This window comes from Xenopus laevis, chromosome 3L (genome assembly GCF_017654675.1).
Source record: "Xenopus laevis strain J_2021 chromosome 3L, Xenopus_laevis_v10.1, whole genome shotgun sequence".
NCBI lineage: Eukaryota > Metazoa > Chordata > Amphibia > Anura > Pipidae > Xenopus > Xenopus laevis.
Genome location: NC_054375.1, coordinates 124,809,862 through 124,829,760, shown reverse-complemented (window position 1 = coordinate 124,829,760; position 19,899 = coordinate 124,809,862). Strand labels below are relative to the sequence as shown.

Here is a 19,899-nt window from a genome sequence, read left to right as displayed (position 1 = left end):
ATTATCTGTGCATTAACTGTATTGACTTTAAGCCATGTTTATTGTACTGCTGTATGCCTCTATATTCGCTATTACACAAAAAAAGGAATTTGCTTTGTACACATTAACATATTATTTACTGTTAGTTATCCAAGCTGTAATATAGTTATTATATAAAGTAGCTAGCTTGCAGACATGGGGCTGCCATTCAAGTTTCAGTATAGATGTGAGACTCACATTGGCATAGCTGATAAGATATAAGCTGTTTAAAAATATAATGGTTTAAGTACTTAAGTGCTGATAAACAGGGGTCAGATGTCCTTCATGACTTCTCACACACCTCTAAGTTGAAAGGATTTCACACATAAAGAGGACTATTTTTTGCCATTAAAATATTTTCACTATATAGTGTTACTAGTCTCTAAAATAATAAAAACGGCACATGGACAGTGTGCTTAGCACTTGATAAATATGCTTCATTGTATGCTCCTAGTTATCTATGACAGTGTCAAATTCCAGTTTCTGTTTTTAACCAACGCCTTTATAGTTATGGAGATACAAATTCCCATCATATTATTTTTGATTATGTATAATGATATAAAAAATATCTGAGGAGCTGAACTCACCTCAGTCCAGTTTCCAACATCCCACGGACTATTCTGTGAACTTGGCAAATGCCAAGAATGATTAGTAATGGGTGGGCCAGGAATAGCAGTTTTATATCGTTTGTTTGGATTGACAATGGTACTGTGATCTTTGGCTTCTGGATCCGAGTAAGAAGAGACACTTGTTATAGAAGGTGGTGTTATTGAAGTAGATAGGATAACATCAAAAAGGTTTGTCCCCATGGTTGACTTTAGTGTGGAAGACACTGAGAACAAGGATCCCACTGGGGTGGTAGAGGAAGGCTGTGGGTATGAAACTTTGGAATCTGAACTGAAGATTCTCTTTGATTCAGTGCTGGAAGAAAAATGCCTGTTGGAATGTGTCGTCAGATCTTGAGAGGTATCTACTGCAATATTTTCTGCTGAAATATCCAAGAGTGATGGAGTCTCTGTTTGATCCAGTAGTACAATCTCTTTATGATTTAATGAAATATCGTTTGTTGTGTTAGGTGTGACGTCCTGATTTAGTGCTGGCAAATGAGACACAGTCAGGTCCTCCAAAGGGTCATTTGTCATATCTGGTGTTGCCAGGGAATTATCTTGTTCTCTCTTTGGTGAGAGGTTGGAAACTGTCAGCTTAGAAGCATCCTTTTCCAGAGCTGGTGAGGTGTCAGATACTGTATTTAATGGGAGACGTGTTGCTGCATAGCTTGAGGGATCATATACTGGATACATTGTGGAACCCGGGGCAAGCTCATCTGAGGGATAATATAGTGCAGGCGTTTGTGTTGAACTTACAGAGCTATCTGAAGTGGGCTTGTGTGTAATATAATTCAGAACATTCTGCAGCGTATATGGAATGTTATCAGGCAGCTGGTCTTTTGGTAGGACCACTAAGGGATGTGTTGCTGTATCATGCACAGAAATATCTGGCACACCTCCTAGAAAGGGTTTATATGATGTCACTAACAGGGATTTATCCGTTGCCAACGTTATTGAAGATTCTTCATTTATCAGTTCAGTTTGTTTTTCATCATTGGGAGGCAGGTTTTCTCCAACTGAAGATTCTGTCAAGAAATATGTGGATGTAGTATTTGATTCAGGGGAGATATCTTCAATTTCCTGCTGAATTGTAGAACTAAGACTAGTGCTAGAATAACTTTGATCAATACTACTGGTAAATAAGTCCAATGACTTTGTAGTTATAAAAATACTGGGTCTCTCTGTGGTGTGTGTCACTGACTGGGTTCTTTCTTCATTCTGTCTTTCATCTTTTATGTCAAAATCCTCATAATGGGAAGGTTTAGTAGGAAACTCTTTTACAGGATTTTCTTCTTGTCCATCCCCATTGATATAATTGTCCTCTAAAGGGTCATATGTCAGATCCTCATGAAAATTGATGAAGTTGTAATCATAGTAGAAGTCATCTACAAACACATTCCCTCCTTTTCCTTGACCACCACCACCTGGTTTGGAAAAGTCTCCTTCTGAAATGGAGTTTTCATCTCCATGATGCTGGGGATTGGATGGAGCTCGAGGGCGGCCTGGAAATATATTATTGAATATGTTCCTGTTGGGTGCTCCACTTCCCGTCCAGTCAAAATGTTTGTAGAAAGAATCCACTGGACATGCTGCCAGGATACATGTACGTCTATCCAAGGGACGGTTTAATGGATCACAGATATTCCCCTCAGTGCTATTGTTGCAGTTCACATCTCGAAACTGCACTCCTTCCCCACATGAAACAGAACACTGGAAAGAACATAGTGCAAGATGCTTTAAGATAATATAAAAATGTATAAAGGTCAGAATTTAAAGAAAACTTCAAAGAAACTTCTAACAATGAATACAAAGCAAAACAACTATTTATCAAACTGAACCATCCATATCTATCTATCTATCTATCTATCTATCTATCTATCTATTATATATCTATCTGTCTGCCTGTCTGTTTATCAATATATCCAGTAGGTCACGTTTTTGTAAACTGATTCTTGGTTCCCAATTAGATTTTCATTCAGATGTACATACAATATGTTAAAGGAGAACTAAAGTCTAACTAAAGAAGTAGCCAGAAATGTTGTGCATTATGTTTTGTGTTTCTGTACTAGCCCAAGGCAACAACAGCCCTTTAGCAGTAAAGATCTTTGTCTCCAAAGATGCCCCTGTAGCTCCCCATCTTCTTTTCTACTAATTCACTGCACATGCTCCGTGCTGCTGTCACTTACTGATCTTAGGGACCCACTCGCAATATACAGTACACATAGAATAGAAATGTCACACTATATTGCTAATTAGTAATTAATACGGATACTTACTACATTGCAGCACATAAACAAGTGCAATTAGCATCAGTATTTAATAATCATCTTATATTACAGGCCAACCTCATTTTCTGCTTGATGATTTGCGACGAACCCTAAGCTTAGCTTCTCAACAGCTGCTCAGAGCCCACTGATCATGTGAGTGTCACAGACACTTTCCAAGATGGTGACCCCCTGTGACAAGTTTGAAGTGCTGGATCATTGCTGCTATTGAGAAGCTGAAACTTTAGACTGGTGCAATAAGTTTAGTATGTAAAATATGGCATTTTTAGCAACATTAATTTTTAGGGTTTAGTTCTCCTTTAAGCAAAGTATTAGGATTAAGACACCTATCTATACAGAGACTAGGGTTCATCTGAATAAATTACTGCCTGCCAGGATATCTGCTTTTCTGCTGTTGCCTTACAAACTCACCTGACTCCAGTTGCCCTGTTGCCAGACTGCAGGACAAGGAAGATGATGGTTGCAGTGTATACTTGTTTCAGGTCTGGGGATGTGTTGGCAGTCTGCTGGTTGCAATGCACGCTGTTCATCAAGCCCTACACGCTGGATACATAAGACAGTTCTCTTTTGCAGGCCACCTAATCCACAGGTAACTGAACATTGTTGCCACTCTCCTAACCACCATCTGACAATAAAAATGAAGATCAAACATTAAATGAATTGTTCAGGGTAAAAATAAAAAAAACAGATTGTATGTGCAAAGTAAAAATGTTTCTAATTTAGTTAATTAGCTAAAAATGTAATGTATAAAGGCTGGAGTGACCGAATGTCTAACAGAACACTCCTGCTTTTCAGCTCTCTTGGTTTCCACTGATTGGTTACCAGGCAGTAACCAATCAGTGACTTGAGGGGGACACATGGGTCATAAGTGTTTCTTTTGAATCTGAGCTGAATGCTGAGGATCAATTGCAAATTCAATGAACAGTAATGTCCCATGTGGCCACCCTTAAAGTCGCTGACTAACTCTGAGTTAGAGAGCTGAAAGGGAGGAAGTTGGGTTTTAGCAATTATGTTAGACATCCAGTCACTCCAGTCTTTATACATTACATTTTTGTCTAACTAACTATATTAGAAACATTATTTATTGTGCACAGCCTATCTATTTACTCAGTTTTTATTTGTACACTGAACTGTTCCTTTAAAACAATTGCTTTTTACAGTTATTTAAGAGGAAATATATAATGGTTATCCAATTCATGTTTACATTATTGAATGGTGTTTCTTCTCTGTTGTTCTCGGTTAGTTACAAGAGGGTCATTTACAAAGATCCTACACTCAAATGCCCTTAGTGCTCTTTCTAAAAGCATTATCTGTTCCCTGCTCCTGGCACTGGATTGTCGGATTTTGCAGCAACTTTTTAAGGTGCAGGGTGCGAAGGTAAAAGAAACAGTAGATTGTGCCTCTGTTTTGCACTCTGCAACCTGACCTGACACCTCTGGATAAGTACTGTGACTTAAAGCAGCAGTAACATCAAAAAATGAAAGTGTTTTAAAGTAATAAAAATATAATGCAGTGTTGCTTTGCATGGCTCAGGTTACACAGCAGATAGCAGATAAGCTCTGTAGGACATAATGGTGTTATCTGTTATCCACTATTTAACCTATGCCATATAGCTTTTTTCAAATTCTGCAATTGCTACACAGCAGCTTGTTTATATGAACTATAGTAGTGTTACTAAAGCAAAGCAGTTTTACCAGTGGTGCAGGGCAACAGTACATGATATTTTTATTATGTTAAAACACTTTCATTTATTTTTTTGGTGTTACTGTTCCTTTAACTCCTTCTTCAGCAAACCTTTCTACAGCCTCTCTAAGCTAATTTGGGCCTATCCATGTTACAGCAGAGTAAAAGCAAATCTCATTGCCTTTCAGTTTAGGAGAATGCTTGTTCACAGCAAAAAAAAAAAAGCAACTCACCTGGGGGGACAGGGATCTTCATTGCAGTTTCTTTGTCTGTCATCTGGTCTTGTAAGGGTGTCACAGTATCGCTCTTCCACTAGACCAGCCATTTTCTCTACACAATGCACCAATTGCCTCTGCACTCCTGCAATGCATGGGGAAAATCAGTTAAAGCAGGGGAAGTTTTGAGAGGGTCACCATAACTGGGGTGAGGGGAGAGTCCTTACTCACCAATGCCACAGGTAGCAGAGCACTCCGTCCATGTTCCGTACCGCCATGAGAACTCTGGAAGTGGTATCTCATTGCTACTGTCTTGGTCTCGCCTTATGGTATACTGGTATCTAACCCCAGGGTTTGACTCCTGGAACAGCAGCTTCATAGAAACAGACAAGTCAGTCCTATACTGTATGTCCATAAAGTGGTATCAACAAAGATATGATCAGTGAGTGTTCATGTTACCAGCTGGTTAACTTAGTGGGAAACTGTTGTTGCAATGAAAATGCACTTGACTGTAAATCATGTTAAAGCAATTTATCTAATAGTTTGTATTGCATCATGTATAATTTTTAAGTATTTCTTTATTTGTTAAATGTGTTCAATAGCTGTGAGCCACTGACTGATTGCCTGGGTCTAACAAGCTGTTTTCAGCATTTTCCTGTATTTTATAAAACGATGCTCGCCAAACCATTTGACTAAATTGAACGTGTAACACAAATTCTATGGTACCTGTATCCACACAGGCTCAAATGTGGGCCCAGGAGCTGTAAGGTTTTCTAGATTCCCAGTGCGAGTATAGGTGAATGTCGTTCCTGCAACCGGGTAGTCCCCATTCCACTGGATAGTCCACATTCCATTCAGGAAATATTTCTCAGGGTCTTCACTTCGCAGTGCAAGGAAATTTCCAGCTTCTGCCACTTCCTCTATGCGAATTTCACGAGCTCCAGGAGGAATCAAGCCAATGTCCACATACCCTGTAATGACAAAGTGCAACTTAGGCTCAGGTATCAACAGTGTTTTCTAACCAGACCACCCATTCCTCTTATTCAGATTTTTACCAAGCCCATCGATGTCCTCGAAGGTTTTCTGCACAGTGTGGCAAGTTGATCCGTCTCCATGACACACACCACAGCGATCCTCCACTGCGTTGGAATCAATCTCATAATCACAGCCCACATTCTGTAGTAAAGTAGAAACTTTCAGAATATATATATATATATATATATATATATATATATATATATTTAGGTGGGATATAAATTTAGAATTTCTCAAAACACATTTTCATCAAACATGTGGGTGTTGCAGTGATATAACTAAAAGGCCATATTAGCAATGGGCCACCCCTTGCTTCCACAATAGCCATGACCAAATCACTACTAACCCACTCTCGACCCACTCATATCCATTAGTCCTTGCATGTGGGTCTTGGTTTTGATCCTTCCACACAGGTTGGGGGATTCCCCAGCTATGTCCAGCAGCCTTAAACTCTGTACCTTCAATACTTAATTTCCAATATGCTTGGGTAAGTGGGTATGTCTTCCTAAATTACTGTTCTTTTTTTATTTTCAAATCACATATACATGAGAAATTACAACCAGATGTGTCAATTGTGCAATATACATATGGTAAAACAGTAAAAAGCAATGCATTTACAGGACTATTGCATTTAAAAATGTAGATAACTGTGAAAGATTAGTATTATTCAGTACTAATGGGGATTATTATTATTTATTATCAATTAGTTGACCATGTCAGTGCTTGTGCAATTTTTCATCCTGCATTTGTGCTTGTAAAGCTCTAAAGTATTGTGGCCCCATCTTGTAGTATTATACCTACAGCACATTTTGTTTCCAGAAGCTATAATTCCCAATACTAGTAGAGTCTATAATGTCATAGTTTTCTACTACTATAGGGGCTGTTGTGCTATTATCCCAATGTCTACTATAGTCACTGCTTTGCTTTAATTTCCACTAGTACAAGGGTAATTCTTTACTATTATTCCCAGTGGTACCAGGGACACTGGGGTAAGTTATCCCCACTGGTACTATGGGCACTGCTGTGCATTTACTCCCACTACTCTAGGTGCTGCCATGCTTTCATTCTGACTACTGTAAGCCCTGCTCCTTAAGGTTTACACAGTCAAGATTTTAATCCAAAGCATAATATTAAGCTAAAAATTGCAGTTCTTTTAAGCATCAGCATTTCCTTTGTCTAGTGAATTGTCCATGCTTGGATCCTCTCCTAATGTCACTTTTGTGTCAATATTTGTATTTGCTTCACCTTAGAATGCAGCGCTGTATTTCCCTGCTTACCTTACAAATCCCGTTGATACACATGTCTCGACTTGTGTTACTCTCAAAACATGGGGTTCCATCGATTACTGCATCCAGGAGCTTCTCTGCAATGAGTTTTACTTCTGACTGGCAGTGCAGCTCGCATGGATTAACTGGCCATAACCAAAAATAAAACCATTAACACGTCATTGTAAAATCAAGTAGCACAGAAACAGCTTTGATTTTCAAAGATTTCAGATTAGATTATTGATTTTAAAATGAGATATCACAACTTTGTTTATCCACCCATTTTTTTGGCAAGAGATAGCTGCTGTAAATGGTGTGATGAAAGCAACATTTCTAATCTGGGACCTGTTATCCAAAATGATCAGGACCTGGTGCTTTCTGAAATTTGGTTTTCCATGCCTTTAATTTGAATATGAAATAAAGTCAATGCAATTGATTTAACTCCAATAAAGATGAATTGCATCTTGGTTGAGATCAAGTGGTGTTTTATTATTACAGAGAAAAAAGAAATAATTTGAAAAAATATGAGTTATTTGATTAAAATGGGGTCTATTGGAGATGGCCTTCCCCTAATTTGGAGCTTTTTGGATAATGGCTTCCAAATAATGGATTCCATACCTGTTTAGGGCTGATTTATTGATTTAGGTGCTAAAAAGATTTTTGCTTTTATTATCTAACTTGAAATAAAGATTATGTGCTAGTACAGCAGTTACCATCAGTCCCAGAGTATAGTAGTGTTGCTTCTATTTCAAAACAGGTTATCACCTTTAGTCAAATTGTCACTTACTGTTGTTTAGCACAGGGGTCCATTGAAGGAGCTTCCCCTTGTATGGAACAGAGTCGAAATGGGAGCACTGTAGATGTCGGAAAGATGGAGCATCAGCAGGGCAGGGCAAAACATTGCATACACGGAACCTTTTTCTCTCTCCCAGACAGTATCGACCTCCATATTTAGGCCTGGCACAGCAAGACAGAAAGGTTCTTCAGGACAGGTTGAAGTCAATCCAAATACTGATTATTATGATATTTTAACAGTGTGTAATGCGTATACATGTGTATTACACAGATATACTTATGTATATATATATATATATATATATATATATATATATATATATATAGTTTCTCCAAACTGAGTGCACTCAAACCACCAAAAACATCAATGCCTAGGTGTGCAGGTTAAAAAATGTCATACAATATCAATTATCACAAACCGCACTCCAAGGACTTCAAATAAACACAAAAAAAGTTTATTTCAACGTTTCAGCTCCTCTACTTGTCCTTGGAGTGCGGTTTGTGATAATTGATATTATATATATATATATATAATACACAAAAGCTATGAATATCTTGTAAATGATATTCTTATAAACGGTGAGTTCTGATGTCATCAGTTATGAACGGTGAGTTCTGATGTCATTTCTATCACATGACTCACTGAAACTTGTTTATTATAATAAATAAAGAACCCCCAGTTGCAAAATATGAGGATATTAGAAGTTACCTTGGCCTTCGGCCTCGTGTTTTTATATGGTCATGAAACTACTCGGTAACTTATATATCCTTATATTTTACAAGAGGGGCTACTTTATTCACTATATAATATTAATTTCCTGCCTCATCAATCTTATCATTCCTGCTTTGTGTATAAAGCAGTTCCACTGTGTGTTCTGTGTATAATACAGATACATTGCCCCTCTGTGTATACTCCCTACACCCTAACACAGATCCCCTTTCTCCTGTATGTATAATACAGATACAGATCTGTTCCCTGCTTTGTGTATAATACAGACCCACTTCCTTTTTGCATAATAAAAGAAAATGTAATTCTAATTAACTTTCCAGCTCACATTCATTTCAAAATCATCAACGGTTTTAAAGTTATTTGTAATTGCTATTCAATCAGTGTTTGGATATTCCTTTCTCTTCTCTGCTTCTGACTTTCAAAACCATTACAAATTTGTAATTATTATGTGGGGAAAATTGCTCAGAATGAGATTATTTCCTTAGGGGAACAACAGCTTTTAAATGGAGTTCACCTCTCACTCATTTATCACTCGGCTCCTTAGTAAACCTCTGCATTTTTCTTTTACTTCTACTCCCTTTTCTAGACAGTTGTCTCACCACAAGGACTCACAAATTCTCTGACCCTAATTACTCTACACTAAGCTCGTCTGGAATCCACATTCCCATACAATGGCAGTCTTTCACAGGCACAATTTGAAAAATCGAATGGGCAATGATTTCATTGTACAACAGATCCCAGCAATGTTACAGCAACGCGTGCCTTGAATGTGGGGGAAAAGCATATTGAATATGTGATGTCATTCCCTCTTTAAATGGCAGGGACAATTACCAAATGGATCTGCAAAGGAGCGTGAACCCTTGGTCCTTTTCTGCTATTTAACTGCCCTTCATACAATATTTACTCTCCTCTTGCCATACTGCAGAGCTGAATAGCAAGTAGTTTAGACCCATACTGTTAACAAAACATTCTACACCACTGGAATCAGTTATGACTAATGTGTGTGTAAAATAGTTTACAAGCTGTACTCCCTTAGAGCTGGATGCCCAGAACCAAATACATTTTATAGATACAACTAAGGTGGTCCACACTCCAAATGTCTGTATTTCTCAAAGTGCTTTATTCCATAAATTACACCAAAGTTTTTTCAAAGTTAAATAATACAAATTGAAGCATACTATTTATACCATGGGACAATCAGTCTCCGCACATGACTATTAACTATACATGTGCCAACTATATATACCTAATGAGCTTCCCGTGAATCTGTATAGGTATATCAAACAATGCCTTTAACAAAGCAATGCAATGAGCAAGGAAACTCTGCAACAAGTCTGATTTTTCGGTCGGTTTAATCAAAAAAACTGGTTAGAAAGTCTCCTTGCTTAAGCTATCATAAGGGCAGAACCCTGGGTAGCGTCATCAGTCCAACAGACCCTGTGAGTAAATACAACAAAACCAAACAGACATGGCTAATCCGTAAACCTGGTGTCTTCATTTGCAAAGGCTGCATTAATTGTTAAAAATTTATTCTTTGGGACACTTTAACTCAACCTCATACTGGAGAGACTTTTAAAATTAAAGTGCTACAGAAGGAGTAATATACCTTATGCAACGTGAATGCGGATTAAATTATGTTGGAAAAGCTGAAGGAACATTCAGAGACAGAATGACACTACATTACACTAGATCTCATATTAAACAGGCATTTGACTCTGAATCAACACAATCCCCTATTGCAAAGCATTTTTTGGAGAAAGATATACAGATTCACTGGAAGCTCATTAGGTATAAAAAGTTGGCACATGTATAGTTAACAGTCATGTCTGGAGACTGATTGTTACTAACAATTCTCACATGGTATAAATAGTATGTTTCACTTTGTATTGTTTAACCTTGAAAAAAGCCCCAAGCAGGAGCCGAAGCATTGGTATAATTTATGGAATAAAGCACTTTGAGAAATACAGACATTGCAGTACAGGCCACCTTCTTTGTATATATAAGGAGAGAAATGAGTCTGCACTCACAGGTCTTTTATTCATTTAGTCAATGTGACTGACAATTTGTTCTAGCCTTTCTCAAAGTGAAGAAACAAACAACAATGTGCCTAATAAACACAGTGTGGCGGGAAAGGGAATAAATAGGGGCACATTTACTAAGGGTCGAATATTGAGGGTTAATTAACCCTCGATATTCGACCATCAAGTTAACTCCTTCAACTTCTAACATCGAAGTTGAAGGATTTACCGCAATTCGTTCGATCGAAAGAAAAATCGATGGAACGATTAAATCCTTCGAGTGGAACGATTCGAAGGATTTTAATACATCGATCGAACGATTTTCCTTCGATCAGAAATTGCCTAGAAAGTCTATGGGGACCTTCCCTATAGGTTTTAGGTGGCGAAGTAGGTGGGCGAAGTTTTTTTTTAAAGAGACAGTACTTCGACTATCGAATGGTCGAATAGTCGAACGTTTTTTAGTTCGAATCGTTCGATTCCAAGTCGTAGTCGAAGGTCGAAGTAGCCAATTCGATGGTTGAAGTAGCCAAAAAAATAAAGAAGTATTTTTTATTCTATTCCTTCACTCGAGCTAAGTAAATGTGCCCCATAATGTAAAAAAAAAAAAAAGAAAACTAAAAGAATTCATGGCCGATCAATAGCAAAATGACAAATAAAAGGAAGTACCAAAAAAGTATCAGTGATAAAAAAGTAATAAGTCAATAACAATTTTATAACTATCAAAGGATATGCGTTAAAAAACTTTGTATGTTCTCGGCTAGTCCTTTTGGTTCACACAGTACCAGCACCGGAGTAATAAAATTACTACTTAAGAATACCCTTTGATATTTATAACATTTATAACAATCAATCAATTTCAGTAGGGACCAATTAATCCGACTCAAACTCTTCATCTTGATTTATTAGGGCTCTTACAGACGAGCGTTTTTACCTGCGCTCCCCTGCGTTCCGTTTTTCTGCGTTCAGCCGCAGGGGAGCGCAGGGATAGACGCATTACATTTTTTCCAATGGGGCTGTACTCACACAGGCGCGTGTAGGCGCCGAACGCAGGTTGAGACGCAACATGCTGCATTTTTCCTGCGTTCGGCGCCTACACGCGCCTGTGTGAGTACAGCCCCATTGGAAAAAATGTAATGCATCTATTCCTGCGCTCCACTGCGGCTGAACGCAGAAAAACAGAACGCAGGGGAGCGCAGGTAAAAATGCTCGTCTGTAAGAGCCCTTATACAAGGGCAGCAATTTACCCAACACTTAATTTATAACAAACAGGGTTCTTACAATACAAACAAGGGTTACTACTCATTGTTTCTACTGGCAGGTGTGATAATTATGATGAATGCGCAATGTTCACCGACTAAAGTAAAACAAAAGGGCATCTTTATTAAAAAGTGAAAATAAAGTTTGCCATGGATCAACAGAGAGAGATTTCATAGCTCTCTATTCACTTTTATAGGATTTTTAGGGGAAATATTTACTATTTTCACCCTGACAAATCGGCCCCCTAAAATCCTATACAAGTGAATAGAGAGCACAGAAAATTCTCTTTGGTAAACTGTGACGAGGTATTTTATTTTTTCATTTATTTTCCTTTCAGAACTATGCCCCATATTTTGTAGTTCTTGCCCTGGAATATCTGCAGCCATAAACGATCATGATTCAATATGTCGCTCCCTTTTTTGACTGAGATCATTTCCCTTAGGGTATTTTATAAAAACCTGTAAATGCTTGTATCCCAGGAACCAAGGGTCTGTAAAATATTTATAATTGTTATAAATATCAAAGGGTTCCCCTGCATCAATAGGTGCAGCAGTGCCCGATTCAGCACTGAGCACTAGTGATATGCGGGCCAGCCCAATAACTGCGGGGGTAGGGTTCGGTGGGTCGAGCTCTTCCTCCTGCTCTCCCCGCCCGCCACCTTCAACTGCCGGCTTCCTACTTCCGGCTTTATAGCCGCGCGCCTGCTCGCCCCGCCCCTTTTGTGACATCATCGGCGAGGCAGGTCGGTGCAGGTCTATAAAGGGAAGCCGGAAGTCGGGTTCAGGGGGGCGCGGGTGGAGGGAGGGCGGGTGCAGATTGGGTGCGGGTCTGTAAAAACATGACCCGCACATCACTACTGAGCACAACTATATGTAAGTGCAAAGAGTGCATTTGGACGCAAGTGCCTTTAATGGCCAATTGCGCATGCGCCGCTTCGCCGGTCTCAGTCTCAGATTACCGAAAAAATGGCTGCTGTGAACTGTGCATTTTCCCAGCAGCTAGGCTGGGGGGAGTAGGGATGGGGGTCTACGTAGTGTAGGGGTTTTTTAGTTATAGGTTGAATTCTCTTTTAAAATTTGACTTTGCTTACTGCTTCAGGGTAAGTGAACATGCCATTAAGCCTACTAGGAGAGGTAACTGCTATACCCTATGCATGGCATTACAATAAAAAAAGTTCATAGTCATAAAATATACATTTCTTCTCAGATTCATTTATGGGCAGGCCAATAATGAGGATTATACAGTAAGTCACATCTGCAACACAGGATCTAATTAACAGACAGAGACATAGAACTGTCATTGCATCTGAGCATTTAGATTAGGGATGCACCGAATCCACTATTTCGGATTCGGCCAAACCCCCCAATCCTGTGAAAGAAAAAATTAGGGGTGGGAAGGGGGAAATTTTTTTACTTCCTTGTTTTGTGAAACTTGCATATGCAAATTAGGATTCGGTTCGGCCAGGCAGAAGGATTCACCCGAATCCTGCTGAAAAAAGATGAATCCCGAACCGAAACCTGGATTCGGTGCATCCCTAATTTAGATACTTCTTATTTAGTGGTCAACTTCACAAAATCATAAATTACTCACTAATATCTTCTTAGCTACACAACAAACTATTGCTAAACCTTGGGAACCCAAAACAATACCATTCCAGCCTTTAAAAATAAATTTGACAGAATCTTAATAAACAAAAAGCTAATGAGTTTCCTTCACAACACTCATGATAATTTTTGAAAACAGTACAGACACCCTGATCCAGCATCTGGTCTCCTCCTGCCCCTGTGAACACAGTCTGAGCGGCCAACTCTATTTACCTTAGCTGTTGAAAACATCTTTTGACAATAACTTAAAAAAATTTTCATGGACAACCTTAATATATTTTTATTAAAGGTTTACATGATTTACTTTCTTTGATTACCCATTCCCTTACTGCGCCCACCTTTTTCTTTCTTTCCACAGCCGCCATGTGGGCCAATGTATACAACATAATGTAAACTTTTATAAAACCTTTTATAAACATGATTGCTAAAAAAAATGACCCTGTAGTAGTTATCATAAGCATCAGTAATGGATCGGAAGAATTGTTAACTCTGATGAACTTTTCTGTGTCTTCTGAACTGCCCATGCATGTCTACAAAGCACAGCAAAAACCCATTCAAAACACAGGGACAAGGTATAAATCCACTACATTTTGCAGTATACACATTCTTTCACACTGCTGAACACATTACACGCTACAGGAGGGGTTGATCCTAAGTGAAGAGAACTACATGTGCAACATAAACCTGACATGTCCTGGATAAACCAGTTGAACTGTCTAACCCTAGGACTAAACTAAAACCAGTGTTCATTTAAATTAAAGAATAACTTGCTTTATTTATGAATAAATTAACATATTTTATTGCAGTCTTTTAACTTTATTGTTCTCCCTTTTTCTGAAAAGATTATTGATACATTTCCCCCCTTTTAAACTCTTACACTGGTAAACAGCAGCCATATACAGTTTACTATGTCATTTGCTTTTAATTTATTACTGTAAGGCTCATTTGCTTACACTAGCACAAAGAGCACTCGTAAATTGTGCACACTAATATGCTATCAGCAAAGGTACGTGCACCCATACACTGGTCTTATACAGGGCTGGAATTAGGGGTAGGAAGAAGAGGAACGTGCCTAGGGTACAATAGTGGGTGACACAAAGCACACATTTGGCTCTGTCTACTTCTAGCCGCTGGCTGATGCAGTTACAGGCAGCTCCTCAGCATTCTGCACTACATAGCCTCCAAATGCTTGTAACCCCCCCCCCTCCCCAACCTGCAATCAACACCTCACTGGGCATGGGGTAGAGAACCAGGACTGGAGACTCACTTTGGGCATCATATCAATTTGAAAATTTTGAGTTTTTACTGAAAACTACCCTCAAAAACTTTAAAAACCCGAACCTTTGATTAATAAGCTCCTTAATGAATACTGCAGTGCTAGATTTTTTTTTTTGCAATACTGTAGCTTACAGGGTGCAGATGTGTACACCACCAATAACTGCATTAGCATGTGACTGCCTAGCTAGAACTTACCCCTCTTCAAGGCAGGTATTAATTGCAGGACTCCCTTGTGTCAGTAAACCCTGCCCCCTGCACCTTGGGTTTAACTAAATACAGTCAGAACCAGGTTAAAACAATCAGCTGCCCCTGACAATTAACTGCCCAGGTCATTCCTGCAAAGTTATTTACTTTTAGGCCTAATTTGATTTTTTCTAATCTCCAGGATTAAGCTCCCCATAGACGCGACGATTCTTCTTGCCGAAAGACCGATTTTAGGGAAGTCTGACCAATCCTTCGAAATTATCGTACGGTTAGTGGTATTAGAACGATCGTACATCTTACGATTTTTCAGCCGACAGCTGTCAGGAAATTGATTGGCCAGGTTAAAAAATCTTTGTCGGTCCCAGTGCAATCTATCTATGTTTGCAGGGCCAAGCAGGCAGCTCCCCTTTGTTTTCCTGGCAAATTGGTCTTTTTAGTGGATGGTCAATTCGAACGATTGTACGATCGTTCCGAGAAAATCGTGGTCTCACGATGAGGATCTGATCTTTTAAAAATCTCAACATCTATGGCCAGCTTTAGGCTATTATTTAGATCTGATCCTCTAACCTCTTGGCTTTTAGCCAGAGTTTTTTATCCTGTTGTGATTGGAAAAAATACAGGCATATGCCAAAATGGGAAATCATCCAGCAAGAAATTGGCAGCCTTCCTCTAAAATTCACTGATGTTTGGAATGAGTGCAAATATATAGGAGAAATATTAACGATGATACTTAGTCATCAAGATTAAGAATATAGTCATTTTTAACACAGGATGCATGATTTCTCAGACTGAGAGGAAACTTTCTGACAATTTCCCCATCCACCTTAGGCTGGCAGAGTTAATCAACCTAATAACGTGTAATTCTGTGTTAGTTAATATAAAGTAAACATGAAGTAAATTGCAATTTGATCATATATGTGGCTATACATGTCTTTAGGGTGTTTTGATCACTGATAGTAATAACATCACACAAATGTTGTAAATTGCTATAGTGATCTTCTAATTTGTTTGTAAATGCCTCTGGGAATACAAAATTAACAATATTTTTAAGCCATCAGCTATATGTCCCATGTCATACACATTATGGGTTATCAGAAATCCATGTACATATCCAAAAGATTATAATCTAAACTCAAATATAACTTACATAGGGTTAGTACAATGCCTCTCTGCATTTTGTACTCCAGCTCCGCAGCTCCGGGTGCATGATGACCACGAACTCCAGGATCCCCACGATCCATCCAAAGGGGTAGGACGCTGCCCAGTTGCAACACAGTTCCCATTAAAGCACCACTGGAAAAAAAAATACACCGACTGAATACATAGCCTAACACAGGTCTAGAAACGATTCCACCACTAGTATACTCATTTTCTCTCTCGCCAAGTATATAGAAGCACGACTGTCCATATGCACTGTATGATTTGCACTATATTTTTGTGTTTTGTGACTAACAGTTTATCTTGAATTTTTTTGGCATCCTTCCCTATAGTTCCTACTTTCATAAGTAGCTGACTTTGGTTAATCTTAAAACTCGCAATCACCACTAATAACAGTGAACACATTAATATGGTCCCATGAATGAGTGGACTATATCTAACCTTGGATTGTTTTCTCTGGCATTTTTTCTGCTTTTCTGCATCCGCTTACCTTGTTGTGACCACAATTTGTTCCATCCACAGCTGCATCCAGTTTCGAGTGGCACGTTGATCCCACTGAGCACCACAGAGTGTTGCACACATTCTAGGGAGGATTAACATGTCATACAAACAAATCAAGATTAATCAGGCTCATATTTCCAAATAAGAGAAGATTTTAGAGGAGTAATACCTAAACAAACTGGGGCCTTACTTGTAAATACTGTAATTACTGGGGGATTAAGAAGAACAATTATCTAACTGGCATCCAAAATGGGATTCATGTGGTCCATGGCTTTGTTAGTATGTCTGGGTATATCTCTGTTATAGAGGATAAAAGATAATGGAGGCCATACTTAATAGTCCTCAGGAATAAGACATTTTATACTTTTATTGTAACAGTGTTGGAAATGTATTATTTTTTTACTGATAAATACTTAGATTCTTTTAGCATTATTTTTGTTGGAGTTATTTTGAAAACAAGATAGTCTATCTATCTATCTATCTATCTATCTATTTATCTATTTATCTACACATCTATGGTTCCCTATATATATATATATATATATATATATATATATATATATATATATATATATATAAAATACATAATGTAACATATTGATATGTCTGACAACTCGTACAAATGTGATACTATTGTTTCTGCTACTGTAAAACAAAATATAATACACAAATTTTGTTGTTCTAACAGTTATAAAGTCTGGGATTTAGAGGCACTGAATGCTCATTGGTTTCTTTGATATGTGTTTCTGTTGTAATAAAAACAAGAACTATACCAAGCTGTTATTAGTATCCAGAACTGGCCACTAAAAGAACAGTAACACCAAAAAACACTACTATAGTTCATATAAATAAGCTGCTGTGTAGCAATGGCTGAAATTGAAAAAAGGCTATATGGCACAGGTTAAATAGTGGATAACAGATAACAACATTATGTTCTACAGAGCTTATCTGCTATCTGATTTGTAACCTGGGCCTTTTCTCCTTTGAATAGCTGCCCCCATTGCTACACAGCAGCTTATTTATATAAACAACAGTAATGTTTCTGAAGCAAACACAGCAGTTTTACCAGTGCAGGGCAACGCTGCATTATATTTTTATTACTTTAAAACAATTTCATTTTTTTTTATGTTACTGGTGCTTTAAAGTGTCCCTTTAAAGGGCATCAGCATAGATATTAATAAAAAAGAAACAGGTTTTCCTTTTTTAACAGCATCTCCTGATGAGATTCTTACATCAATATCCCGACAGAAGCTGGAAGAGGATCCGTACTGTAGTCGGCACTGATGTCCAACATCATAAAGCACCCCAGGAGGCACAGAAGGGAAATCCAGCAGCTCTTTACTTGGTCGATCATCCAGACAAAGCCCCCATCCCCTGCTGTAAAAGCCATAGAGAACATTAGAGGGAAGGACACAAACAGAAAATACAAGGAAAAAAAGAGTGCAAGAAAAGTGCAAGAGTTAGATGCTATTTTTGGTAAAAATGAAGTTCATGGGCGCCATCTTCAGCCTCTTCAGTAATCTTTGGAATGAGACCGGTGCTTTGGCAATTTTTGTTGTCAGTTGTTGCGAAACAGAAAATCGCCCGACTGCACGTGTGCCAATACGGCACTTACTTCCCGAAGATTACCGAAGAGAAGAAGATGGCGCCCGTGAACAGAATCTGCACGGAGGGGTAAGTAAAGACTTAGAGGCATTAGTCCGGGGTAATACTTAGGCTGGGGGGGAGGAGGGAGGAGGGTCTATGTAGGGTAGGGTTTTTTAACTTTAGGGTTGAATTCTCCTTTTAGCTCAGATTCAAAAGCAACAGTTATGGCCCATGTGCCCCCCCCTCAGGTCACTGATTGGTTACTGCCTGGTCACCAGAGTAACCAGTCAGTGGAAACCAAGAGAGCTGAAAAGCAGGAAGTAGTGTTCGGTTCTGTTCTGTTAGACATCCAGTCACTCCAGCCTTTATACATTACATTTTTGGCTAACTAACTCTATTAGAAACATTATATTTTTTGCACAGCGTATCCATTTACCCAGTTTTTATTTTTATACTGAACAATTCCTTTAAAACACACGTATTTAGAAAAGCCAACCCTCATTCTGTTTAGCTACCAAATACAATACCATATGCTACATCTCTCACCTTGTTTATTTCTGATCTTGCCCATTCCCACACCTTGTGTCTTAAATCCTTCACCTTTAGATTGTAAGCTCTTTTGCACAGGGCCTTCCTCACCTTATGTACCAGCACTGGCCATTATGTATGTAACTCTGTATGTTCTATGTATGTAATTCATGTGATTTCTTTGTATAAACACATTTATTTTACAGCAATGCGCAATATGTTGGCGCTCTAAAAGTACATGTTATTAATAATAATACCATGCCCCAAACATTATAGACAGTAGATCCCTTACTTTTATTTATTTACAGTTTTAGCACAAATTCCAAAAGATAGGGAAGAAGGATAGAACAGGGAATGTTCAATATCAATGACAAGGTTAATGTTGTCTAATGATTAGCCAAATGTGCAAATGTGTGTACTTTGGTGCATGCAAAATTGACATGATGGCAGAGGCTGGCCAAGCATGGAGACACAGGAAAACACACCAGCATGAGTTGCAATGTTCAAAACAATGAATAATGATACATTCTAAGTATCATGCAGATGGATATTTAGCTCAAGACTATTTTTCCTAGCTATTTATTGCTGTGATGTGGCAGGAAGTGACTGATTCTCTTGTTTTTGTTTGGAAATGTCCAAGGAAGTAAGAGTGGGGGAGGCCGCGTGCAGAGGATGGAAAGAGCATTAAACTGTGTGGCCTGTGCAAGAGTGCGTAGGATGTTCCCAAAGATTTATATTTGTGTTAATAACAGAAGATAAAATGAGCTGAAATTTGGCACAAAGTGTTCAAAAGGAAGGCAGATTCTGAACTGTCTATTCCTACAGTAAAGTGAGAACTAACCTGAATGTACATGAGAGTATTCTGTCTTTTCAGTAAGAGAAAACATGTATGTAAAAAAAGAGTATAAAGAGTGTAAAGAAACACAATTAAGGGAGAGCTTTTAAATTATCTTTCAAATTATGCCACTTTCTGGTAGACAGAAACATGTCTGCAATCATAAAATGAGGGGGGATCATATAGAGAAAAAGATCTGCCGAGAGACAAGAGAAAAAGAGTTCTCTCTGAAAAACAGTAAAGAAAAAACAACAGTGCTTAGTGTGGAACATGCATTCATGCTATGTGGCACCAT

General features: G+C 38.4%; 1 protein-coding gene across 3 annotated transcripts in view; it reads right to left on the bottom strand.

Moving 5' to 3' along the window:
* The window catches only part of adamts7.L (ADAM metallopeptidase with thrombospondin type 1 motif 7 L homeolog), a 58,452-nt gene that overhangs the window by 18,671 nt on the left and 19,882 nt on the right, over positions 1 to 19,899 (bottom strand). For all 3 annotated transcript variants that reach the window (XM_018253357.2, XM_041586924.1, XM_018253358.2), the window contains 11 exons: positions 17,887 to 18,031; positions 16,644 to 16,736; positions 16,143 to 16,288; positions 7,897 to 8,066; positions 7,122 to 7,255; positions 5,865 to 5,985; positions 5,536 to 5,780; positions 5,041 to 5,182; positions 4,828 to 4,954; positions 3,323 to 3,536; positions 606 to 2,336 (listed from right to left, as the gene is read on the bottom strand). In XM_018253357.2, coding sequence (XP_018108846.1) covers positions 606 to 2,336; positions 3,323 to 3,536; positions 4,828 to 4,954; positions 5,041 to 5,182; positions 5,536 to 5,780; positions 5,865 to 5,985; positions 7,122 to 7,255; positions 7,897 to 8,066; positions 16,143 to 16,288; positions 16,644 to 16,736; positions 17,887 to 18,031 — 3,268 coding nt within the window. The remainder of the gene's footprint in view (positions 1 to 605; positions 2,337 to 3,322; positions 3,537 to 4,827; positions 4,955 to 5,040; positions 5,183 to 5,535; positions 5,781 to 5,864; positions 5,986 to 7,121; positions 7,256 to 7,896; positions 8,067 to 16,142; positions 16,289 to 16,643; positions 16,737 to 17,886; positions 18,032 to 19,899) is intronic.